The sequence below is a fragment of the Colossoma macropomum genome, unplaced genomic scaffold (assembly GCF_904425465.1).
Source record: "Colossoma macropomum unplaced genomic scaffold, Colossoma_macropomum, whole genome shotgun sequence".
Taxonomy (NCBI): domain Eukaryota; kingdom Metazoa; phylum Chordata; class Actinopteri; order Characiformes; family Serrasalmidae; genus Colossoma; species Colossoma macropomum.
This window is the reverse complement of record NW_023494799.1, coordinates 37,648,117-37,674,338: the sequence shown is the minus strand read 5'-3', so window position 1 is coordinate 37,674,338 and position 26,222 is coordinate 37,648,117. Positions and strand designations below refer to the sequence as shown.

Sequence of the window (26,222 nt, the reverse complement as noted above, 5' to 3'; positions counted from 1 at the left end):
GTGGTCCAGGGAGGATGCCTGTTTGCTGACCCCTGTGGGAGGCTTACCACTGTGGGGAAGGAGAGAAAAGAGAGGCGTTCTCAGTGGAGATCCCCACCGCTTTTGTCCTAAAAATAGCTGAATAAACAGGGGATCCATCACCAGGACATGGTTTGCCCTGGGTGAGGGCGCAGGGAGACTCAGCGCTAAACATCTGTCCCAGTGGAACACATGACCAGACAACCAGGGGGGGCACAGTCTGAGAGTTGCCTGTTCCACTGCCTGAGTACCTGAGCGATATAAAACTTTGGTACCAATACCGATTTTAAGGAGCTGAAAACTCCTATAGTATCAGTGTGAATGGTCAGCCACAGTGTTGGACCCTTCGGCCTACCCTCAACCCTGTTTAAGTAACTCATAAACCAGGGGTGTCACACTCTAGTCCCCGAGGCCCAGTGAATTTAGCCTTCTACCTCATTTAACACAACTTACTCGCTGCTCACTCAAACTTTTGTAAGTTGAATTTGGCCTGTCAGAAGAAGGAAAACACATGTCTGCAGAGCTGTGGCTCTCCATGACCTAAGTGTGACACCCCTGTCACAAACCCACATGTACACAAAGGATTGCTGCTTGCTTAAAGCTTTTGTTCACTTGCAGTGTATCCCATTCTTCTGGCATGTTTGCGTTCGACACATGTATCATAATGACAAATTAACTGTAACCTTGTCCAACTAGTTTTCAGTCCTGACTTGTTCAGCTGTTGATTGAACCAACTGTAAGCTGTGGGAATGTTCAGTAATGTAGGAGAGAGTGTTTAGTTTGCTTCTGCCCCAGCCACAGAGGTGAGAGGTGTTTCAGCCTGGCTGGGGTCAGCTGGTTTGGTGAAAAGCACAGCAGAGGACCGTGTTATGTGCTTACTTCAAAGCCACCCGGCGCATCAGAGATCCAGTGTGCACATGCAGCTTTGGTCTGGCAAAGGTTACTGAATTATTACTGATGCTTTCGGGGTAACTGTCCGACCGGCCGGTCTGCAGAATATTAATCATTTATTTGATTGTCCGCATGTGCTGATTAATCAATTTGAGGGAGATCTGCAGGATTAACTACCCTATTATTCCCTTGTAAGAACAGATAAGAGATAAGGCTTTAAAATATCATGTTCCATTTATCATTTATTTTTAGTCCCCTGCTGATGAGGGCGAAATAAAAACTGGAGGTGAGATTAACGCGGAGCAGAAAAGAGAGAACGAGCTGGGCTAGAGTGGGGAGAGAGAGAGAGAGAGAGAGAGAGAGAGAGAGAAAGGGTGAGTGTGAGGCTTCAGATCTAGACCGGGACGGAGCACAACAGATTTTAACTACTGTACTTTCACAGAAGGTGCAGCACGGGGAGGGTGAGCGGGCTTGCATAACAGCGAGTGAGAGAGCACTGTAGCCTTCGATTTGCTGAAAAGATAAAGAAGGAGCAGGCGAGAGGAATTGAGCAAGCAGGAAGTGGGGGAAAGGCAGGAGTGGTTAGGGGCGGGCGCTCCACACCTGGCTAAGAGAGGAGGGCCCAGAGTGTGCTAGAGGTGGCAGCAGTGGATTCCCGCGTTTAGATCGGCCATAGGTGAGTGAGTTCTACCTGCTTGCGGCTGTGCGTGATGGAACAGTGGCTCGCTTTGGTTCGCCAGAGCCCCACCCTCGCCAGCTCCACTCTATAAATTCTCTGTCCGCCGTCTGGTTAATGTGTTATGTCATGTGGTAATTCCTTTGATTCCGACATACCTCCGTTTGTAAATACACGCCGCTCTCAAAGAGCTGTGGTTACTTTTACAAGCATGGCGCCCCCGGCACTTTGGTGGAGAATGCAAGGGCAGAGAGTGAAAGAGAGATAGACAAAGAGAGAAAGGGAGTGAGAGAGAGAGAGAGAGAGAGAGAGAGAGAGGTAGAGCTGGTTATTAACTGTACGCACTCCTGTTTACTAGTTGCGCATTCATTGCTGTTGTAACAAATCGTCCCTCTATCTTAACTTTACGGGAAGGGAAAAACATTCTTAATTTTAATGTACATCAATGTAACAAGATATTTTTATTCCAAGCAATTTTGAACCAGTTCTCTTGGTCCATTTGTCATAAAATGCCATTTTTACACAGTGTACAAAACTAAAAGCCCAAAAAAATCGAGCCCAAGATTTTGATACAACAGCACATACAGGGCAAAAGGAAGCAACTCAGAAACCTGAGCTGAAGGAAGAGCGTGGCCCCTGTGCTAGCAGCACGCACTGGCTCAAATGTGCCTTTTTCAGTACTTTCCACCTATTAACGCTTTCTTCTCAGAGCCAGCGTAGCCACTGTGCAACAGGAAGTTGGACTGTGGCTGATTATGAGCCCTGATGTGATGAAAGCATGGCTCAGACTGTTTGATGCTGTTCAGTTGTGGCTTATGTCAGACTCTTTTGCTGCTCTTTCTCCCTGCTATGACATTCTTTTCCTTTTTTTTATCCCGTCGATACTTTACCCGGAGAGGTCATCCCACTGCAAATCGCTTAGGAATGGCACCCTTCCAAAACATTAATAAATTAAAATCACAAGTTGTCCTATAAAAAGTGGCTTAATGCAATCTTATAAGCTACGTGCGCAATTTACATTAAAAGGGATACAAAGCTTTGCTGTGGCGTCCGAGGTTGCCGTGCCCGGTATTAAATGTCCCCAAATGGGCAGCCAACGCTGCGACCTCCATGATGACATGGCGACTAATGGCGCGAGCGGGTTATTTTAGGAAGCTCTTGTGCCTGGCTAGCGGAGTTCTTTCAGAGGACCCAGGAAAGCGTTTCTTTTTTCTTTTTTCATTTTTTTATACTGCGTGACTAAAGTAATGGAACTGCCTCCAATTAGCCCGCACCATGTTTGATTTTTGTGATGACAACCATATCTCAGCTGTAATTACGCTGCGCTTAGAATGATGAGGCTTTAGGTTATTGATCTGCTATCGATCCAGCTGATCAATGAGCACTTTGTTTCTGTTTTTTTATTGAAAAGCGTTCCGGTTCTATTTTTTTTTTGTTAGTTTCTTTCCGGCTAATGAGTCGGCCCAGCCGAATGACCCCTTTAAAGCACCCTGTGCTCGTGAGCCCCATGTGGTCTGGGTGGCTAGGGAGTAGGGTGTGTCGTTATGGGTTGGAAAGGTGAGCCTTGCCCAGAACCCTTTACTTTTTAACGCAAGCGCACATGCTCTGCTGGGCATAGAGTAGAGGCCAGAGCTTGAAAAGAGTTCATTTCAAATTTATGTCTTGCTGAAGGGCAAAACAGACAAGCCTTCAGGGCAAGGCTTTTTTTTTCCTTCCAAATAGTGAATCCACTCTCCCGCCAAGCCTCAAATCTGGGTTCCTCTAATATTACACTATGCTAAACTCTTTATTGTTATTAGAGCACAATGTATTATTCAAATTTAGACCAAATAAAAACGTGCTTAACTCATATCAGTGCTTTCGTCTTATGGCGCTCTATCAGATTCTTGGCTTTTCTGTACAGTTGTTTTGTTTTATGTATAAATAGAGTATTTCAGCAGATATTCCCTGCATCATTTATGGCCAGGATTTGAATCGGGGCTCGTGTGAAGAGGATCAGTCAGAGCACCTACGCTCTGCAGTACGTGCTTGAAAAGCTGTTGAGTTAAGACGCATGCTTCAAAGTGTATAGCGATAGGACACTGAAGAGGGCCACAGTCAGGTAGGAGTCTAAAGTCACTTTGAACACTGGCATCCTCCAAAACCCCTGTGCGTACAGCGTGCGGACATGCAAATGTGCTCATTTGCCCACGGTGTGTCCGCCCCCGCCACGCCCCCACTTGCTAATTTGCATGTTAAGAAGTGGAACACTCCAAGAGCCCTGTAGCTCTTTTGTTGGCACGGCAGAGCTAATAAAAGCCTGGGCCCTTTAAACTCAGCTTAAATATTTACGCTGGCACACAACCCTGTGCTCCTGGTCTCTCGTTAAGCCAGGCTTCTGGGTGGAGGTGGAGGAGAGGGAGAAGAGGAAGGAGAGGGGGCCGAGCCTGGAAGCTCGAATGCTTCCTCATCTGAGACCGGTTCAAACACGGCGCGTTCCCAACTTCAGCCTTGGCTTTGTGAATTTTATATAGAAAAGAAGAACAAGGAGGAAAAAAATCCCAACAACATTACTTTCTCGCCCGCCTTATTGCCTAGCCTGAAGCAGCAACCAATTATGTGCTAATGAAATATTTACGCAGGCAAACGGGGGAGCGCCAGAGGTGAAAGCTAGATAATACACGCCCGAGGAGCCAGTGTTGTGAGGCCTCTTCATCCTTGTTACATAGGGGCCTGGCAGAGCATGTGGAATGAACTTATGCCACCTTCACAAATTCATTTGAATGTTTCTGATCTGAGGATCATCTTTGCACTCAAATGCATAGCCAGCCTGATCTATTCTGGTAACATTTTCTCTTGTAAAAATGTACATAATGCTGCCCTGAAATGTATACAAAACTAATGTATTAACTATCGTGAATTTGAATGCATGTCCCTGCTTGAAAATAGGGTCAGCAGGAAGTCAGAAACTCTGGCATCAACACTGTAATTCCAACTCGAAGGCACATTCCTGCATATTTTAGGTTGGGGACATATTTATAAAGGCAATTCTAGATACAGCCCATGCTAGCTTAGGATGTGAGGTCTCCCTACCAGGCACTAACCCTCTACCTAGGCTGCGGACATCCCGGTCCATATCTCAGCTTCTGTGACGCTGCTTTGCTGACTCGGCAGTCTGCGGGTGCAGGCCGGGGGGCCATGGGCCCGAGTCTTCTGGAGCAGATGTCATCTGTTCCGTCACAAAAGCGGCTCCCGTGAGGAGCGCAGGGGGAGAGTGGGATGTTTGTTGTCAGAGACTAATGACATTTTTGGTAATGTTCCCTTGCTGAATTTAATTTTCCTCGGCCATATTAATCATCACAAGTGCAGTTTGTCTTGGAAGCCCCCCTCCTAGCTACAGCATGCTCTTCACTCCCGCTCGTCCCCTCTCCCCGTGGCATTCCCAGCCCCCTTCAGCTGTGCAAGCTGGGGCTCGCCACGCTGTCCCACAAGGGGACAGCGCTGCAGTTGTCACACTGGCAAATGCTAAATGGAAAGTAGCGAATATATGGGAGTTTCTGTAATACCCAACTCGGTCAAATCGCTTTGACTTTATTTAGAACCTGTTTATGGGAGTGATGCAGGTGTTTTTCCTGCCTGACCTCTCTGTTTGCAGGAAAAAAAAAACAGTCATGTGACCTGAGCTTGGCCTCCAAGCCAAATGGGGACATTCTTTTCTGCCTTTGTTAACTTGGTTTAAATATAGAGTTGTAAATTATACTATGTTTGGTGATATTCTATGCTAAGCTTCCTGCCATAGCCATAACTTAATGCTTTGTTTAGCTGATGCCACAACACTGCTGAGTTCTTACTGAACTAGCAAGAGTTACCACTGGCATCACCACTGGTCTTGAAATAGGCCCTTTCTACAAGGCGGCTCCCTAATGCCCAGCTTTTACTCAGACCAAGATAAGACATCATTAAACGCTCTGGGGGCATCCAAACGTCTCTCCATTGATCGCATCTGTCTCCTGTCTGCTCACCATGCATTCCTCCACTGTCCCATCCCAATAATTACCCCTGCTGCCCGACCCGAAATGGAAGGGTTTGCTTCTAGAGGCAGGCAGGAGGACCGGAGCAGGTTCTGAACTGCCCTCTTAAACTTCCAGATGGCACAGGACAGCTGCAGATGTCTGGGGGACGGTTGGAACAGCTGCCTGCCATGCCCCCGTAGCTCCACACAGCTGTCGCCTCCTGCAGGCTGGAGTATTGTACTGCGGGGCTCTGGCACCACAGGGCCCGCATTCATAAAACCACCAGGAGGCTAAGCTGTTAATTAGCTGCTCAGAGTGGAGGGCGACGTCTAGCGATTAATATGTTTTCCTTCCCTCCTCTCCTCTCCTTCTTTCTTTTTCTTTTTTTTTCACTTGTCCTGGGCTTGACATCATTTCCTGCCTTTTTTCAGAGTCATTTGCCGTACACTGCGAGCAGAGGCCCAGCTCATTAAAAGGGGGGAAATGTGTTTATCTGGCTGCGATTAGTGCCTCGCATTATGCATGTATGGCCATGCTTAGTCAAATATGCCTAATGAGTGGGGGGTGTATACGAGGGAGGGAGCTGAGAGGGCCCAACGAAAACTGTGGAGGGCATAGGCACTACTTTGTTACAAAACACACTTGGCATTGATCTCCACCTTGCTCGCTTCCTCAGTCTCTCCCTCTCTCGCTTGCTCTCTCTCGCCCGAACCGGCTTGCCACATGAATTATGTGGACGCATTGATCAGCTGATCGAGGGCTGTTGTTTGAGAGCGTGGGGGCATTATCGGAGGAGGGATTACTCGGCCCTTGTTTTGCTGTGGAGTATGTAAGAAGGTATTATTTACCTTCTTGTCACTACACCCTCCCTATTGCCGCAGACCCTGTTACTTCACCGCCCAAAGAAACGTACACAAACGACTGCGTACATAATCAACAAGGGCCAAATGACTGCCGGCATTGATTGCCTTCTCTCTGCAATTATGTTCCTATTGTTTACTTTCTAGCAGCTTATTTATTCCAAAGGAATTCAATAATTATTGCTTTATTTAGTGCTAAAGTGAGGTGGAGTGGTATAGGCTGTAACAGGGGAGGAGGATTGTCTTCGGAGTCTCTGTACATCTTTCTTTCTTCGCCTCTCTCTTCCACTCTACTTCTTATGCCTGTGTTTATGGACGTTGGTGGTCCTGCCTTGCAGGCCCATCAGTGGGCCTCACAGGTTAAAGATCATTCACACTTTCACTCAACTTACTTAAAGTTGAGTGAAAAATCAAACTGACGTAATTTTCTCCTCACACCAAATGTGGTTGATCAGCCAAGACATGTTTGGTGTTCTTATGTTTCTCACTATAGCCTAAAGTAGCTAACAACTAGTGGAGGCTTACAGTCATACTCAAAAGTTTAAACACTCTCAGCCAAATAATGTTGATTTTCTAAGTGAAAAAAAAAAGTTAACACATCCTCTACAGGTTTAAATTATGAATTTAACATACTGGAAAAAAAATAAAACAAAGAATACAAAATGTGCCATAAATTTTGCCCAGGTGACAATTTATGTTTTATTTTTGTATGTTAAGTTCAGCAAATAAGCAATGGTTGTTAAAATATGCATTAGTGTTGGCGCTTTCCTCCGAGCGCGTTCAGCTGTCCCGTACATTAGCAGCAGTTTGAAAACTTGCGGTGGTGCTTCACAGGTCTCGGAGGAAGCCTGAGCTAGCTTTTTTGCTCCAATCTCTGGTGTTATCGAGTGGTTGGTGGAGTCCTAATCAGTGGCTGGAATTGGATACGTCTAAATAAAAACAAGAAGATTTAAGGCTGTTTTTTACTATGCAACATACTTCTGTCCATTTTTATGGATAACTGTCATTACTTGTTAACATTACTTGTAGCTCCAGTGCAAAACTAAAGTAGCAAGCTTTGCACACTAATCATGTGTTGGCTGATCATCTACACTTGGGCGAAGAGGAAAGTTGTATAAAATGTATTTTGTGACTAATCAGAGCTACGAGCAGGAAGATGCTAGTTGTCCCGGGAAAGCAGAGGGCTTAGTGAGGGAAGGGGAGACGAGAAGCGCTTAGTGTGCAGCTAAGGGGCGGGTACACGCCGTTTCTCCAGCCACAGCGCTGCGTCTGGGCATGTCGCCGCTCGCAGTGGCTAATTTGAACCAGCCGCGGCACTTGGCATCCAGCGCGGCTTCTGTGGTCGCGGCTTCTGGTCCTCCGCTGCTGCTGCTGCTGCTCCGAGGGAGAGAGAAAGAAAACAAAAAAAGAGAAAGCCAGATAAGGGGTAAAAGAGAGGCCAAGATGTAAACTCACTCTTTCACTGCTAGTGGCTAACCCACATTCCCAACTCCTTTACCCACCCTGGAGGGGGAAATGTACACACCCTGTACCCAAACTCTGAACAAAAAAAAAGGCATACACACACACACACATGCACATATGGTGAGATATGAGACTAGGCTTCAGTTCCATCCTCACTCTCCAGCCACACATTTTCTGCCCATTAGGCGAATCCCTTTGTCTCTTTTCAGGATGCAAAGCAGTGACCTCATTGGCTATAATTTCAGCCATGACATCACCAGGGCCTCTGTAACAAAGGTGCTACACTTGACGTTATCCATCAAAATGATGCGTTGGGCCTGAACCAGATTACCATTTTGCACTTTAGACACCCCCAACCTACAGGCACCATGATATCAGAGGAAATATGGCCCTGGTTTTTGCAAGAGGCACAAGGCTAGTGATTGTTAGTGAGCTGTGGGCTGGAAGCTATGCCTGCTCAAGTTTTGGCTTTTTCTGGCTCCCGTTCCAGGGCTCTTGTCATTCCTCTCTCGCTGTTAGGTTCTGTGTGTGAGGGCGCCCGTGTGTACGAGTGGAAAGCACCCGGCTTCACCACTTAGTGCCGAGAATCATCGGGATAATTACAAAGCAATACACATCCAGACACTCTCTGGCTCCCCCTCAGTGGGAATTGGCCAGCTCTGGGAGAAATTGATAGCTATTTAGCCACTGGATAGTCATCTGTTTTCATGCATTAATTGTGTATTAACAGCACTGCCAGATTTAATAGTGGAAATTGGGGTAGGACCAAAAACGCTTGTGTGCTGCACATTGTGTGTTCACACACACGGGCACAAGCGCCTGGGCGTTTGCTCATTTAGCTGTTCTTGCTGTGTGCCTCCACTCGGTATTCGGTACGCTCTCCGGCAGCTGAAGCACTGCCCAGTGTGAAAGGTGCATTTTTACAGCCCATTAAAGTGGATGCTAATGCAGATCTGTGCACAGGAGCAGGTAGGTGTGGAAAGTGATACCTGCGGATAATGTGTGTGGAGCCATGCCCGAGGGTCAGGGTTGAGTTGCAGCGGAGTGGATGAGGTGGCGCCCACACCTCTCCTCACCTACACCAGCGCGGGACGTTGATTCATCCCCCTCTAGTGTGCATGTGCGCTCACTTTGGGATTGCAGGCACAGTGTATGTACTATGCAGTGAGGAACAAAGTCCACAAATCCAGTACTGGAGTGAAATTTTACTCAAGTAAAAGTATGAATGCTCTATTTATATTTTTACTCAAATTAAAGTACAAAACTACCTGCTTTTAAATGTACAGTATCAAAAGTAGAATGATTTGTGAGATTTTCTAACAATTCAACATTTTTGTTCTTGTGCCCAGGTGTAGTTACAGTTCCTAAGCCACGATTGGACATTTAGCAAAAGGTGCAGTATGATTGGTTTGATTTATTTGTGAAAGTGCATCATAGGCTTTTGTATATCATGGAAAGTCCATCAGAAAGTAGTGGAATGAAATGAAGTGAAATAAAAATATCAGAAAATATGAATACTTTATAAACAGATACTTGAAAGCAGCACTTAAATACAGCAGTGAGGTACATATAGTTCATCGCTATCCACGGCTGGTAATATGGGAGTAAAATGTTAAATTCAGTCCCGGTACACAGAGTAGTATGAATTTTTGGCCTCACTGTCTCAATTTGATTACAATTTTTGGGAAGCCTTTTAATGCATGAAATTTCAAATTTCACCATTCGATTTGATTCCAGTATTTTGGCTTGTTTTGAAGTTGAGAAGAAAGTAGTAGTAGATTTTGTGTGTGTAGGTACATAACTCACAATCACATAAGCTCATACGTACTATATGTATATATATACATTTTTAGTTGAAGAGTATCGGAGGCCCATCGGCTATAGGGGTCCGGGTGCGGCTGTTCAGGGGCCCTGATGGAGGGGACGCTCCTCAGAAGCACCCTGGTCAACCACCAACCCCCCGGCACACACACACACTCTCCAAACATGACTTTTTCATTAAGCCGCTGAATTCCTGAGCTCCAGTTGGAGGTGATTTATCAGCACTGAGCTTCATTTGAGGATCATATGAAACAGACACAGCACACACACAGCCCATCTCTCTCATGCATTATTGTGTTTCACATCCAGGCCCAAGGGTGTGTGTGTGTGTGTGTGTGTGTGTTTAGGGTTGGGTAGGAGATTAAGAGGAGATAGCATCTCCAGGGGTCCCTCATGTGGATAGCTTTAGATGAAATGCTGTGTGAAATGTGTGCTTGTGTGTGTGTAGGGAAACTGAAAGAAGGGAGCCTCCCCACTCATGGGACGTGTCTAATGAACCCTATTAAGGCCTCTAGTGTCAAGTTGGATTCCCTTATGTGGACTTACACTTGAATCGCCTCGCCCTGGTGTGTGTGTGCTGTATGGAATCATTTTTATCAGTTTTTGCCCACTGGATTTGATATTTGGGCTTGTTTTAAACTTTATGAAGGTAAACAAATAAATAGCTTTATTTAAGCTACACATGAGTCAAATGTGTTCAACTATTCTTAGGATTTTTTTTGGCCCTACATTTTACATTTGTGGCTGTTTTTGATAACTTCTTGGGGTGTTATTGCACTGAGCATCTCGCCTACAATCCATTTTGAGAATTTGGCGATGGCCCCTTTAACTCATTTAAACTATGCTAGCAGATGAGTTATAACATAGTTATAAACGTTGGTGACAGTGAAATGTATCAGTGGGTTAAATTAGGGCTTACTGTGTGTTACTGTGTTATCTATTACTGTATAAAAGAAGCGCGAGGATTTCTTTATTTGTTGCACTGAGGGAAAGAATAAGCTCATTCAAAGCACATTTTGTATCAGTAAGTGTTTTATTATTGATTTCTTCAACCAGAGTAATGATTAAATGCAACTGACTTAAATTCCTATTTATGCATTTTCTTGTTCAAAAAGGTAGTTTGTGACACACTAAAACAAATCTACAGATTTCCATCATGTTCTTTACATGTCAACAACACCAACAGCATTGAGAAATCACGATTAATGGAGAAGAATACATTTTAGAAAGTTTCGTGGGGTTCATTTCTGTTCATAAATAATGGTGCTAATAGCCAAATGCTTCTGAATCTTTCTCAGTCATTCCCATCCAAAACACTGTAGTGATTTGCTCACTACCAGCACGTGTAGCAGCAGCTCCAGGTCATTGGCACAGCGCCTCTATATAGGTAGTTTGAGCCAGGCTGGGCCCTGTCTGCAGCCTGCTCATGGTTGCGGTGATATATGGCTCTTCTCTGGGCCAGGCCAGCTCAAGTTCACCCCTTAGTAAATCCTGGCCTTTTTATAGGAGCTATAAAACTCGTAGCTTTTCTTCAACCTCCTCAAGCTGGCTTTGAAGTTTAGTTTACTTATCGTCCGATTTCGTTTCGGTTTGTGTGTTTTTGCTTTCCCTCTCTCTCTGTGCTGAAGCAGAATTTTGTCGTTGACTACTTGCATGCAGTTAAGAATCATTGATCCTTTCGTCCTTTTTTTTTTTTTCCCGCTTGTGCTCGGGACATCTGTTCTGACTAAAACCAGTGTGCCGTTTCCCAGGATCGATTTGGTGTTTTATGCGAGTAAATCTGCCGTGCGACTTGCCGCCTGAGCTTGTGTTGTGAAGGAGGGAGAGGGGTAGAAACCGAAGCCCAAACGTCCAGCAGCACCTACTCAATGACCTCACTCCTCTGCGCCCAACAGGAAGGAGGGAGAAGGAGAGAGGGAGAGAGCATGCAAGGAGAGAGGCAAAGCCTTTTACAATCACCTAATAACTCCATTACACGAAGCTGTGGGGCACGCCGAAAAAGCAAAAGCCCATTCCTGAAAGCCGTGGCCCTAATGTACAGCTGAGGTGTACAATTGAGACACACGATACCCAGGCCGATGGAACACAATTGCCCAGAAAAAGAACCCTTAGAGCAATATTAGGATATTACCTCGAAAATTAAATATTATCAGAGGAGGGGTGAGAGCATTTTAAGGAACATAATATTTTCCCCCTGCACTCTCTGCTGTCAGCACGTGATGTGTCATTAATTGGGTTAAAAATCTAATGTTTCTGGAGCTTTTTGCGTCCGAAGCTGGTGTGGAAAAAAGCGCACCTCCTATCTGTGCTGCTGGACAGAGTGGGCTTGGCCTCGCCTTAATGAATCAATTTGTTTTCCCCGACCTTTGTCAAGGTTTGGGGGTGGTCAGCACAGGAGATTAAGAGCCTCTGCTAAGAACAGGGGTGTGTTTTTGCTCAACAAAAGGCAGCAAAATATGTATTACATTGTCACCGGTGTGGCCTGATTCTCCTTCCTTCCTTCATTCCGTCAACAAATCTACAGTAAAATCACATAAAAAAACAAATGCAAGCGGTAATTGCTCTGGCTGTCATGGCCCATTTCTGTTTACTTAGGAGCGGGGCTCTCAAAGACCCTCTGAAATACTTTTTTAAAAGATGACATGGAATATGCATCCTCCCATTACAAGGGCATTTCATTTTTTAATAGTTCGGCTGGCAGATCGTAATGAAACATTAATGACCGACGGCGAGTGTTATTTTTTGGCGTTGGGTATATGATTGGATCCTGATTCCCCAGCTGTGGAGAAATGTTTGTGGCTCTTCATCTATTTCGCTCTACGAGCATTAAATCTCACCAGAGAGGCGATGGCTATAAAGATTAAGAGAAGAGAGAGAATTACCTGTGATTGGCATTGATTTGCAGCCACAGAAATCCATCGATAGGCCTTCAAGTGGCGTATGAAACACCCATGGCAGGACTGTATGAGAGAGCGATAATGGTATGCATGAGCAAGGAGCTTCCAGGCAACATGCAGAGATGCTGATGAGGTAGTGGTCAGGCACGTGTAGTGGTAAAGCCGGACTATCCAGTCTCATTGATTGAGGCCGGTATGCTCAATGATCAGCGTGTGGAAGTGTGTTGTGTCACTATAGGGTGTGTGATGTGGTCAGGGCTTGTTGCGGCTTTGCGGATTGTCGGACATGCCCCCCAAGGATCTTTTCCCCTGTTGAGGAATGTTCTGGATGCTTTCAGAGTGTGGTTTTATATCTCTCTTTCTCTCTCTAACTCTCTCTCGCTCTGTCTGAGGGAGGGTTTGACTCACTGGAGATCAATATTTAGCATCCCATGCGTGAAACGGGCAGATGTTTGGAGTTTCCTTTTCAGAGACGAGAGGGCTTCTCTTGAGTGAAGGAGATCAATGCTTCCTTTCCTCAGTGTCTCCATTCTCCTGCTCACCCTCTGAAAAGAAACTTCTGGTGTCCACCCCTGTCCACCCCCCGCAGTTTATATGGACGGTTGACCTATGCAGTCTCAGCCCACAACATATGTTCCTTAGTAAGCAACTTCTGCAGTAACGTTGGCAAAAAGCTTAGACTCAGCGATATTAGTGTCAAACTCTTATTTTACATGCATGTGAAATGTTACGCTATAAGGACAGATTCGGTCAGTTACTACATGATAGTGAAGTTTGGTAAAGTAACATTTTAACCCTTTTAGGCATGAATAGTGGCTTTTTCTGTCGTTTTATCGACTCTTTTCCGTTAATAACGTATTTTCCAAATGCATACGTTAAGAATGTGATCTAACCAAGCCAAAATTCTTTGATTTTTATTTAAGTTGTGGTACAACCTATACCGTAAGAAAAAAGGTAAAAATTTTCATTCATCAAGGTTCAAACAGTGTAAATGTTCTCTGAGTACAGCAGTTGATCCAATTGTGGATTTACATATTTGTACATTTTTATAACCTAATGTTTTATAATAAAACAATAAAATAAAAGTGTGGCGTCAAGACGGGGTGTGTGGAGTCAATACAACTTAAAAAGTATAATTGCAATGGATTATGGTACAATTATATGTTCCCTGACTAAAGATGTACCCTTTAGGGCGCCACACCACACCGTTAGAAATAAAGGTTCTGTTCAGGTACATTTTCTGTTCATTAAGTTACAAACAATGTAAATGTTCCCTCAAAGGTACAACAGTGGTGTTAAGGTCTGATTGTGAACCTTAAATCAGTTTTTCCAGGTGAAAAGTTTGTATTTGTACCTTTTCATAACCGAATGTTTTAAAACAGAACAGTAAAATAAAAGTCTGGAGACGAGACGGGGTGTGTGGAGTCAGTACAGCTTAGAACATATCATTTCAATGGATTATGGTTCAGTTATGTTCCCTGACTAAAGGTACTGAGATGGACCCTTGAGGGAACCACCCCAGTGACAGTTTAGTACTTTAAGTACTTTTTTAAGAATTGAGCATATTTTATATGTAGTGATAGAAACACGGTAGAACACGAAAAAGCTCCTGTTCCATAGACTAAAGCGAATCAAATTGTTTTACTGAGCTCATGAATGGGACATAATGCTCTGCAGCATTTTTCTTGTTTGTTTGTTTAGGGTTTTTTTGGACCCGGTACCAGACCACGCTGGGTTAACGTGGTAAAACTGGAAATTCAACCTCATGCAGAGCCTCTAAACAGGCGTCACTATAACGTCTTGTTAGGTTTAATTGGAGTTTTTCCAACATTCTCTAAAGCTTGTTCAACCTCGCAACAGTTTCTATGAAAGAACAAATTTGTGGGAGGAGCTTGGCCGAGTGCCACACACCCTCCCGCTCACACAATGCCTGGTTCACAGAAGACTGTTCTGGTGGAAGAAGTTCTGTGTTAAACAACAAGACCCTGATTTGTAATTGATTTGTTCATTTGCAAGCAGCGTGATTGAAAGTGAGGAGGCAGCGTCAGTCTGCAGCTTAGTGCTAACATCTCTCTCTCGCTCTTTCTCTCTCTCTCTTTCACTTTCTCTCTCAATAGCACTTGCAGCAGCACGAGAGTGCAGTGGAAGGTGAGGCATGCTACTATCACTGCATGCTGTGTAACTACTCTACCAAGGCCAAGCTGAACCTGATCCAGCACGTGCGCTCCATGAAGCACCAGCGCAGCGAGAGCCTGCGCAAGCTGCAGCGTCTGCAGAAGGGCCTGCCTGAGGAGGAGGAGGACCTGAGCACCATCTTCACCATTCGCAAGTGTCCAACCAGCGACACTGGTAAGTGCAAGTAACATGCATTCATAAACACACACACTCACACACACACACTCTTAAAAATAAAGGTTCCTAAATGGTTCTTGGCTTCAATGTGATTCTAGATATAAACCTTTAGTATAGAAGCTTTACATTATTTGAAGACTTTGTAAACTTTTAACTTTTAATAAGAATTATACATAGTGACGTCTCATTCGCAAAAATGTTCTTTAAAGAACCAAACATTGAAAGGCCCTTTATGGAACCAAAAGCAGCCCAGAGAACCTTTTTGGCATGTTTATTTTTAAGAGTATCTTCCCAACTTCACTGCTCTGCCCAGTTAAAACTATATATGGTAGGACAGAGTTTCATATTGTCATTGGTTACAGCTGTTTATTTCTGTGATCAGTTACCGTCAGTCGGCTATTGTTTGGTTAACTGGCTAATTTCAGTATTACGCCTTCTTTAGTTGCTCGCCTTTTGCTGTCATTTAAAGTTTGCCTGTGTGCTGTGTGATATCTTTTTTTAGGTTATAGAATTTTTTTGAATTAAAATAAAAAAAAAAATAGCGACCATATTTACCTGTAGTCTACTGCAATCTGTCCGAATTACACGTCATATGAATACAGAGCAGATGTACTTTTTTAGTACAAAATAAAAAGCCGCATAGTTTCTATATGATCAACATTGTAGAGTTAGTCTGTTCATTCTTGCAGCCCTCTTGTGGAGCTCTCTGTCATAAGCGATAGATTTAAGACTGTTTTTGGGATGTCGACACCTAATGTACATCCTGTTAATGCACTGTCAAAATACCGAAAGACATTCCCATAGCACACGTGTCTTTTTGTTTCCTAAAGCCTGGTCTTTCCACTCACAAATGAGGCAACATGCAGGCTAGCACTGAGGCAAAAGCATCTTCCTGCTCCCAGCACATTGACTGAATAGGCTTTGAACCCTGTTCGAAAAAAATGTGCCCAATATCCTTAACAAGAGCTTCGACTCTTCATTCAGCTTCTCTTTATGCTCAAAGCACATTAACCACTTTCAGAGAGCTGAAAGTTCCTCAGTGACTTTTTTTCTTCTTTCCCCGCGATATCGCGCACTGATATTCAAAGAGTTCCAGCAGACAGCCATCCGCTCCTGGGCTGCGTCTTTGACATGAAAGGGACGGGAGAGGAGTGGAGCAGTTTAGTTTATAGATCACTGATCAGCTGGGAGGATGTCCTGAAGAGTGGGTGGAGCCAGGAACTGCATGCTTATTAAACCCAGTTGTTCTTAACCCTGGTCCTCGAACACCCACTTTTCCCAGCGCTCCCACTTTAAGTGAAGGGCTTGTTAATTATCTGATTAGTTGGATCAGGTGTGATAGAGACCAGCATATGCAAAGCAAGGATGCTTCAGGACCAGGGGCATGTTGGCAGGCATCGTTCTGGCCAAAAACAAAAGGCGCAGGTTTTGAGAGTGGGGGTCCTCGCCTTAGTCACCGATTAAGGAGATGGAGCTGCGGTCAATTAACACTCTGTCTCGGCGCAGATTTGGTTTTCTAATCACTTTGACTCCTGCGCTCTGACAAAGGGGCTCTATTGTGCGTCCTGCCTCCCCTCCTCTTCCGCCAGTCAGGCGGCCCAGCCTGTGCACAGCCGCCCTCTGTGCTGCGCAAGAGAGACAGAAGGAAAAGGGGGGAGAAAAAAAAACGAGTCAGCCTCTGAAGACGCTTTGTTCCGAGGAGGCACGGATAATGAAGCCAGCGGCCGGGAAATTGCGCAAAAGGCAGTCACAGATCTGAGGCAAATCATTAGAGAACATATTTAGCCGAGCAATTAAGGACAATTAAGCTTTCTGCTCGCTGCACTCCAAATATGTTAATGACTACAGTACAGTGGACAAGTGAACATGCAAAGGCAAGAGGAAGGCCCACTTAGGTTAAAAGGGTGGGGGGTTGGGGATTTTAGTGAATGTGTGTGTGTTGCTGGGGAGGGAGGTGCAGAGGTGGTGGGGAGGGGAGGGTTCACAAACAAGTCTGATATATTTTTTTTTTCGCTCACTCTCCCTCTCTCCTCTCCTCTCCTCTCTCGTGTTTTTTTGGTTGATGTATTTATTTATATATTTTCTCAGCTAACCTTTGATGTGCGTTAATGGATTCCCTTGTTTGTGAGGCTGGCTGGAGGTTAGGTAATGGCTCCTGCAGTGGGGTTGTGTGGGCAGAGCTGCACAAACACACATGCAAACACACACACATACACACACATGCTGACATCTTCCTTCTGCCGTGTTTTCTTGAAGTTGCACCAAAGCCAAGGACTTTTGCGTGTGAAATGTTCAGGCATTTAAATGGCACACATTTTGGTTGCAATGTCATAATTGTTCTTGCATTAGCGAAATGAGATTTTTTTTGGGAGGTTGAGGGGGTGGGCTGGGGGTGCACGAGAAATGCCCACATGCTTTGATGATGGCTGGCTTGTTCTGTAGCCATGTAAGCTTTTGATGTCTTTAATTACGACCCTTCTTTCCAGACTCCAGTATTATTGAATTTCTGTACTTTTCTGTCAAGAATATATAGGTGATTAAGACTTACGGCTAGGCTTGTGTTGATTGGGAAATTCTGATGAAGGACAAGGTGAGTGCAAATCGAACTGCAGCTGCTCAAAGGGAGGCCTGGTAGGTCTTATTATCAGCTATTGTTTTGTGCACACATGAAAGAGAAAGAAAGTGAGAGAGAGAGAGAGAGAGAGAGAGAGAGAGAGAGACAGAGCGAGTGAGTTGATACCTGCTAACTGACGTCACGGTCATGGGGAGTAGCAGTCAGTCAGGGCCCTTCCAGAGGAACTGCTCTGTTAATAGCCTGTGACGCGCTGTTTACCAAGCCGGGCCGGCTGCAGTGCGAGCGCTGAAGGCCTGATTGATTGCCCTACAGATGCAGGATCAGGCTCGGGCTCCCGCCATACAGGCCAGCTCTCCCTCTCTCGCTTGCTCACTCAGTGCCAGGAACAGCCTGGGCCTGGGCCTGCTGCTCTTCTGCAGCCAGCTATGTCCGTTTAAAGAGCATGGGGAGAGTTTCACTCCCCTTACCCTGGCTCAAGCTCACTTTTTTGACCCTCCCTTCCCCCTCCTCTTATATATATACACACACAAACATATATATATATATATATATATATATATATATATATACAGTTTTAGAGGTCCGTTAAACGAAATGAAGTGTGTAATAAAGAAAGTCTGCCTTTTTTTGCTCGCCTCAATCCCCCGCTTTCCTAGTTCGAGCATCTTGATCGAATTACGCTGATAATGAACATAACTCTTCAGCGGCCAGTGCAAAAACGCTGCAAATTCCTTGCTTTCCGTCTGCCATCGCCTTCCAACTCTTAGCCCGTTCTCTCTTTTTTCCCCCCCAAAACTTCCATGTCACTTCATGAGGTCTTGTCTCCAACCTTAGTCTGTGACCCCCACCCCCTTTAACCACCATTGCCTCCCCCACGCCCCCCTCCCCCCCTTTGGAGTTGAACCATTCCCTCCTGGTGTAACATTTAATTTCCTCCTCGCTAGCTCTTCTGAGGCACTGCGCTCTTTCTTGTGGTTGAGGGGCAGTCGCTAAAGTGGTAGAAGGTTTCCCTGCTTGTTAAAACAAAGCTGGCCCTAGATTTCTGGGTCAACTAGGCAGGAACTCCCCTGGCTGCTGCTTTGGGCGGCATGCGCAGCTTGGTTGGTGTTAGGTGCTTGGCCACTTCTCGATGCCGAGCCGGGTCCCCCCCGCCATCTGCCCCCTGCTAGCCTCTCCCTGAACTTCAAACAATACCGTGCTATACAACCTCAGGATATGACGGTACCCCAGCAGAGAGGTGGAAGGAGGTATGTTTTGGGCCCTGGCTACTAAGCCAGTATTGCCCTCCTCTCCTTGTTTTGAATAGCCTCTCTACTCTGTCCAGTCTCTGAAAACTAATGCATTCAGAGCTTTGTGAAATGACACCTAGAAACCTGGGTGTGCGGTGGCACCTCTCAGCCTTGGCATTCTTTACAAAACAATTAGTACGGAAGGAGTTGAGAATCCCGGCAGCACACATTAATGCACATTAACCACCAGCTACAGCGCTGTAAAAGCCCTGCATTAAGGCTGGCCGGCCACCCCTCAGGGAGGGCTAGCGTGGCTCTTTCTGAACGGCCTCCGCAACTGTCAGATCCCATTTTCTGGTCATTTGTTAGCACCACCAATGAGGATCATTTTTTAAAAAAGATCCATACCTCTAATTCGGAGAAAGTGTGTCATAGCAGATGCTGCTGATGAAAACAATCGATTGTGGAAATATTGATTGCTTTGTTTTCAGTTTGATCCATATTTTCTGCCTTGCTTTGTTATTTTTTGGCTCTCAATAATAACCAAGTCCCCGCTCTGATTAATATAACGGTCATTAATGAGAACTCAAGCTAGGCGTATGTACTGAGTCATGGCACGGCATGTGCAGATCGGCGAAGGAGAGGAGCAACGACACAGATGCAGAAGTGTGGGGACCTCTGGGGCCAAAGAGCAGGCAGTGTGGGTGGAGTTTGGATGCCATGTGTCTTAGCCCTTCTCCATTGCCCACGGAGTGCTGGGGTGGCAGAGATGAATCTTCTGTGCTAATTAGAGTCATGCGAGGATAAAAGGCAGCCATTGTCTCTAATTCATTCCTCCACTCAGAAAATGTGCTGCTTAAGCGCGCTGCCCTCTAGCTTGGACCCTGTCCATCTTTCTTAACCCCTTCATTGGTCAGTGAGACGAAGGAAATGTGTGAGACGTTCCCACATCAGACACAGACCAAAACACACAACTCTCTGCGTGGGTATGTGTGATTTGACAGGAGCTCTTCCATGAGTGACGTTCACCAGGGCATACAGCTGGTTGACACATTGGGGTCTCTCACATCACAAGAGTTAATAGATTCAGGTTATTTTTTAAAGTTCTAGAATGAGGTGCAGAAGAGAAAGACAAAAAGAAGGTGTTAGGTGGGAATGGGAGCTTTTTCAGTGGATGAGTGGTGACCTCATGCTCTGCTCATGTGGGTTTGCTACTTTTCTAAAACTGCCTCAGCTGCAGACTCTTGATCACTGAGCTGTGACCTAAAGGAAATGTCTTTCTGTGGGTCCAGCACTAAACCCGGTTTGCCATCCATGCCCATAATGGTCCCACTTTCTTTGGGTCCAGACACCAAAGGGAGGTCTCTGTCTGTTGGTTCATAACTCTGGAACACTCCCATATTGTATGTTGTCAGTGGTCGCTCAACGGGTACATCATAGTCCTTCAGGATGATCAGGACAAGAAATGAACCAAAGGGTGCATTGGATGGACACATTCAGGCAGAATCCAGGTTTGTAGCCAGGCACTTGTTCTGTTAAAAGGGGTGCGCTTCTTAGGTCACTCATTTTAAAAATGCACCCAGACTTAAGTGTAAACAGATCTTCCCATCCACATTGTATTTCCTTGCATTCCTCGATAATTCTGCTTAGGCAAAAATACTGGAAATGGATTTTTCGTGCTCAGAGTAAGGTATTGCTACAGCAAATATAGAATGTGTGCTTGTTTCTGGAGTCTGACCAAGTGCTTGGACAGAAGACAGGATGTGTCAACACAGGGAAAAGGGAGCAGTTTAAACAACCCTCAGTCTTCTTTTTTGGGCTGGAATGGAACGTGTCATGCCTGAGCAGGAAGACAGCCAGTGCTCTGACTGTGTGTGTACATGTGTTTGTCTAAGCCATATCGCTGCTGTCATAAGAAAACCTCATAACTCCATTTTTGTCGTTTTTTACTTCTTTACAGAATTTGGAAATACCAATGTACAATTTACAATGTGCCAAGATTTCATAATGAACGGACCACCACAAATGCTCCAAAGATGCTTGGAGAAAAATCTAGTTCCATTAACTTCCATTCAAAACTAAGACTTTTATTCTTCTCCTTTAAAGTTAACATTTTGGAAATATGAGGTTTCCTTCCGACAGCAGCGATACGTTTGCTGTAAACAGCTTAGGCAAACACGTGCAGTAAATGCTAGAAGATGGGACTCCATAGAAAAAGTGGGATCAGCCAGTCCAGGTTAGCATCCAGTCCCCTTTGGGGCATGTAGACAGAATCCATTCCTGGAATGTCCTCTCCTCTTTACACGCTTGTTAAAATGCAGAGTAAACCGTCCAGAAACAGGATATTATAGCTGCTGCCCACTGGCCCGTTTGCTCCACGTTGTCTGCTCCAGCTCCCCATGCTGGGTTAGACCCAGGAAGAGGCATGGCAACAGCAGCCTCAGAAAGTACCAAAGCTTCTTTTTAATAAACTCTGGAATTGGCATGCAACATGTTGAGATGGGGGGACATCAGAGGCAGGAGAGGGCCCCGGGGCCCCGGGCTGGCTCCTGTCAGCCAGCCTTCCCTTAATCTCTGTCCGAAGCGCACAGCCAAGCAAAGGAAATTGTTTGCAGTCCACGGAACGTGGCACGAATTTCATAAATACATTACCTTTCATTTTGAAAGATATTAAAAAGAAACTAGGCCTTTTATTAAAAAGCCCGAGCGATGGCTTTATAGATTTTCCACTCAGCGCATGTTAAGGCAGGGCCGCATACAGCCATCTCGTCTAACCGCACACAAGGAAGTCTTTTCTTTGCCTTTTGGTTTATGGACGGGCCGCTGTTTAAATTCCTCTGCTGGCTCATCCTGCTGCTGCAAATTGAGCGAGAAGGCCGGCTGCTATTCCTGGATTGTCTGTGAATCGGAGTGGTTTGTGTCTAGATTTCTTCGTTCTTTTTTATGGACCAGTCTTAGATGCTTTTGACCACCGACTAACCCAGCAAGAAGGTGAGAAAGGCCAGGGTCATATGAAGGGCTTCACAGGAAGGTGTGTTTGTGTGTGTGTGTGTGTTTTGATGGAGTGAACAAAGAGGCCCAGGTGTGAACATTCAGAAAGGGATGTGCATGAATCTGAGTATATCATCACTGTTTTGCTTCAAGAATAACACTGAGGGTGTAAACTACATGTGTGAGGTGTGCACATATAATTAATACATGTGTGGGCGTTTGCACACCCGCCAAATCTTCATGCATGTGGTTGAGAGAGGCCTCCTCTGTCATCAAGCCTTTTTCACAGGCCCTCCATTTCAAGCCCTGGTGAGGTGTGCAGCCCTGGCAGGACAGGAGGAACGGGGCATTATAATATTAGTTTCCACCCTCCCTTCCTGCTCTTCAATCCACCTCCCGTCATTACGAGACACTCTTCTTGAAAGCTGATCCAAAAGATAGACAGGCCATCAGGAGGTAGTCATCTCATTTGTACTTACCAAACGTGCTAATGAGTTCTATTCCGGGGTGCGGGAGGCTGTGGTGGGGAATTTCAGAGCGGGAGTGGGGCGCCAGGGTTTCAGGTGGCAGTCTCCAGCCTCACACTACCCCCTCCCCCCGACTTCTTCCCCCCCCAGCTCCTATGTCCAGCAGGAGTTTAGAGCTACACAGGACAAGAGCTGTCAGTCATCGCTGCCAAGCTGAGTGCAACTCAGCAAGAGCGTGCAGAGAGTCAGGCTGTATGAAAAGGTGCCGTACGTATCAGTGACCAGTCCTATTTTCATGAAATGTATCAGTAAATGAGGCAGGTTCATTTTTTGTAGTGCCCTCAGATGAAAAATCCCATCCAAAATCAAAGCTGAAATTCAGGATGCACTGCAATTATATTAGTTTATTTTGTTCTTTGTTTCTTCCTTTTTAAACTGTATTAAAAAACTAGGTGACAAAAAGTCCTTTCAACAGAGCATTAGTTGGATTAACTAAGAACTGAGTTACAGAGTCGCTGGTGCTATTTAAACGTGAGCAATAACAGGCACAGGAGAGAAAATACCACTTTTTGAAACGGGGTATATGACACTAAAAATATCCTTAAAATGGAAACTAAAGTTTTTTTTTGAAATTTGTACTAAAAAACAAAAGTAGGCCAAAATATTTATTCATCCCTGTTTTAGGTTCTTACCCCATGTTTCTAAAGAGTAGTGAGCTTGACCTGGCTGACCATCTTATGCCCCATGTTCCCACTGACCTGCACGAACTGCACTGCTTGTTCTTACATAAGCGAGGAGTAGCACTTTCCACAGCTGCCTTAGAGCCTCCCAGAGTACTGCATTATGATCTCACCGTGCGTACAGTACGTCCTGATAGATTTGCTATTGATTGGATGTTTGTGGATGTATTCTGGCTACAAGAGGCAGCAAATTCCCAAGCACTCTCGGAACGCTACGTTTGATGCTACGTTGCCTCTGAAGGCGAGACAAGCCTCTTTCTCTAGCTTTCAGAATCAAGGCAGCTCCATTTGACCATAGGCAAAAACCAGATTGAGGGAGAGAGCAGTGCAGAAATTTTTTCCCAACTTCGATCGGAGGCAAAGTTTTGATTTTTGGTCTTTTTTTTCTAATAAGATGGGCTCTTTCCCCGCAGAGAGAAAGAGAGGAGATCAAAGGCCATGATCTCTGCTCTGGATGAGTTGAGCGTGTGCGCAGCGGCTTTGACAGCCGCGTTGAACTCGAGTAAAGAATGCCCTCTCTCCTGCAGCACACACGCCTGCCTGCCCCCTCACTCACACTCTGAAGGCTCCATTCAAATGCTGGCACATGAAACAAACCCACTCTGAAAGGCGAGCTACGCCTTTCATTATAGCCCGCGCACTGATTTGACTGACTGGCATTGAGAGAGGCTGCCTGTCATTTTGCAGCTTCAGTGTGCAAGATGAGCCCTGGCACACACACACACACACACACTCGGGCACACAAACACCGAAGAAACCCAGCCTGTCCCTCTACTCTGTCAATTAGAGGCAACCAGGCAGATGGCCCTGATGAGGAGAGCAGGAATAATTCAATAGTCAACCCTGCTAACCTTTACCTGTGGACCCGCTCGGCTGCCATTGATTCATCCCGCGCTTGCTTATTCACACACAGCCCAGAGGAGAGACGGAGAGGGAGCGAAAAGGCGCAAAGAAAGAGGCAGAGATGGAGGGATGCAGAGAGGACGGTTGGCTTCTGATCAATGTGACATTAGTGTATTCTCTTAGGGCTCTATGAAGGGGGGTGAATGCAGGGGTCCCATATGCGGATGCCTTCGTGTTGTTCTTTTCTTGTGTGTGCAGGAGAAGTACGCTAGCTGAGCCTCACAGCCAGGTACAGAGGTTCTCTCACTTTTCTCGGCTTCACCTGTGGCCCTCTAACTGTGCTACTGATCGATTAGCCACACGGCAAGGTGTGGACACAGCAGCGGAGTATCTACCAGCTTTGCCCAGGGCCAGCAGGACTGCTGCACTGGGGCCTTTAATATGGGGGACAACTGGGCCCCTAATATCCTTATTAGACCCTTTCTATCAGTCTTTACACAATTTTGCATGGAAAGCTATGATGTCTTAATAATATACTTCAACCATTAGCCTACATCAAAGCACCAGCTTGGCTGAGACATAGCAATAGTGAGTAAACATGTAAATTGTTGTTTTTTGATTATTCAGTGTAATTTTTTATGTATTTTTCCTGTATACTAGTTAGGCCACTGGGCTGCAGCAGCATGTCTTTGCTTTGTAATGAGCTTGAGGTTGCTGCACTATATCTCAGTGGCCTGTGGGGGCAGCGTGGAGCCCAGCTCTGTTTGTCCAGACTGAGCTTCCTGACAGAGGGCAAGCTCTGTTTAACCAGATGTGGGGGTTCCTCTGGTCAGTGACGGTCAGAGACAAGCTGCTGTTTGTTTTTGACAAACCGGGACATTCCTGCTGTTTGACCGGGGCCAGATTTATGACGTCTCTCCTGTTCGGGTGGACAGCCCGAGCCTTCACACTGTCTCTTTTGTCTGCCCAGGCCTTGCCTCCGTGTCACTGCTATTTTATTAGCCGCTAGCAGACACATTCTCCCTTCAGCCTGTTTAGATGGGGCTGAGTGATATGGCCCGGCACCGCTGATTGATGTGCTTTAAAGCACAGTCTCGGCAAAGAAGTGACTGTTGCATATTTATCCAAGAGGCGCACGTTGTATCCAGGCAGGAATATTAAACGGAGTGCGGTACGATTCTCCGCTCATTATAGCTGAAGTGCTACATCAAAGGCGCCAGCTCTCATCAGATGGATTAGACCTGCTTTCGCACATGTTGTATTATGTGTCTTGGCAATTGCTCACCATGGTGTCTGTTTACGGTCCCGTTTGCCAGTGAGCAGCCGATTTCGACAAAGGAGCCATTCTGAAGGACGGAGACTTCTTCAGAAGGAGGAAGAGGATGCTGTTCTCAATTGTGTCAAACGTAGGTCTCTCAGTAGCACTTATTACCCACAAGGGGTATGGGGGGGGCGTATTTTAGCATGAACAAATTCAAGACAGAGAGAAATGACACAAGCACAAGCTGAGCCTGAATTTGCTGTTCTCTTTGTTTCACACGTTGCGAATACTTACTGCATAGGCTGTCATTGTCTGTCAATTTCCAATCCCTGCTACAGTTTATGGCCTTTTTTTTCTGTTTGGCCTCTTTTATTGTCCTGGGACTGCTGTAGTTGTTTGCTGAGTCCTTGGAGCTGTAAAAAGCATATTTTCTCAGTTAAAAATGAACTTTTAAAGACAATGGGAGAGAAAGGGGTGGGGGACAAGACGGCAAGCAGTGGAAGCAGTGGAAGGTTCCAGATAAACCCAGCCTGACCAATTGAAAGCATTAAGCTGAATAATCCACTGTTTAGAAAAGCAAGCAAAGGTCGATTTTCACGCTAACCTGCTCGGTAAGCGCACAGGAGAGGCCTGCGTAACCAGTCGATTCGGCTGCGCTGTACAGTCAAGAGGAAAAGGCACGCGATTCTGGCCCCACTTTACAGCTGTGTGCTGCTACATTAGAGCAAGTACTGCTATAAAAAGACTCTCTCTCCCCTTTCACTTTGACCAAGGGCTTTATGCACTTGTTTTAAAGTTTGAGCTTTCCCCATTGTGATGCATGAAGAAGGACCATCGGCCGCTATTTAAAAAAAAGAGAACTGGGACTCTTGAAAACACTCATTTTTAGCAGTTTTGTAATTTCCACATAAATAGATCTCATAATTCTCATGTCTCATAAGTCGATGCCAAAGACGCCATAAAAGATCTCTTTCTTGCTCTCTCTCACACTCTGTCTGCTGTACGCCCCATGTAAGAGGTGCAGATGGATGCCTGCAAAGGATCTAAAGCAGAATAAAGGGATTTTGGTCTCATCTCTGGTCACTGGTCATCTGAATATTCAAACAGACACTAATAGCATCTCCAAAGGGCAAGAGAACAGTTGG

The 26,222-nt window shown here is 45.6% G+C and overlaps 1 protein-coding gene across 1 annotated transcript in view; it reads left to right on the top strand.

The window, feature by feature from the left end:
• The window catches only part of zfhx3 (zinc finger homeobox 3), a 177,903-nt gene that overhangs the window by 91,997 nt on the left and 59,684 nt on the right, over nucleotides 1-26,222 (top strand). Inside the window, 1 exon segment of the mRNA XM_036586788.1 lies at nucleotides 14,737-14,968. Within this exon segment, the coding sequence (XP_036442681.1) occupies nucleotides 14,737-14,968 (232 nt within the window).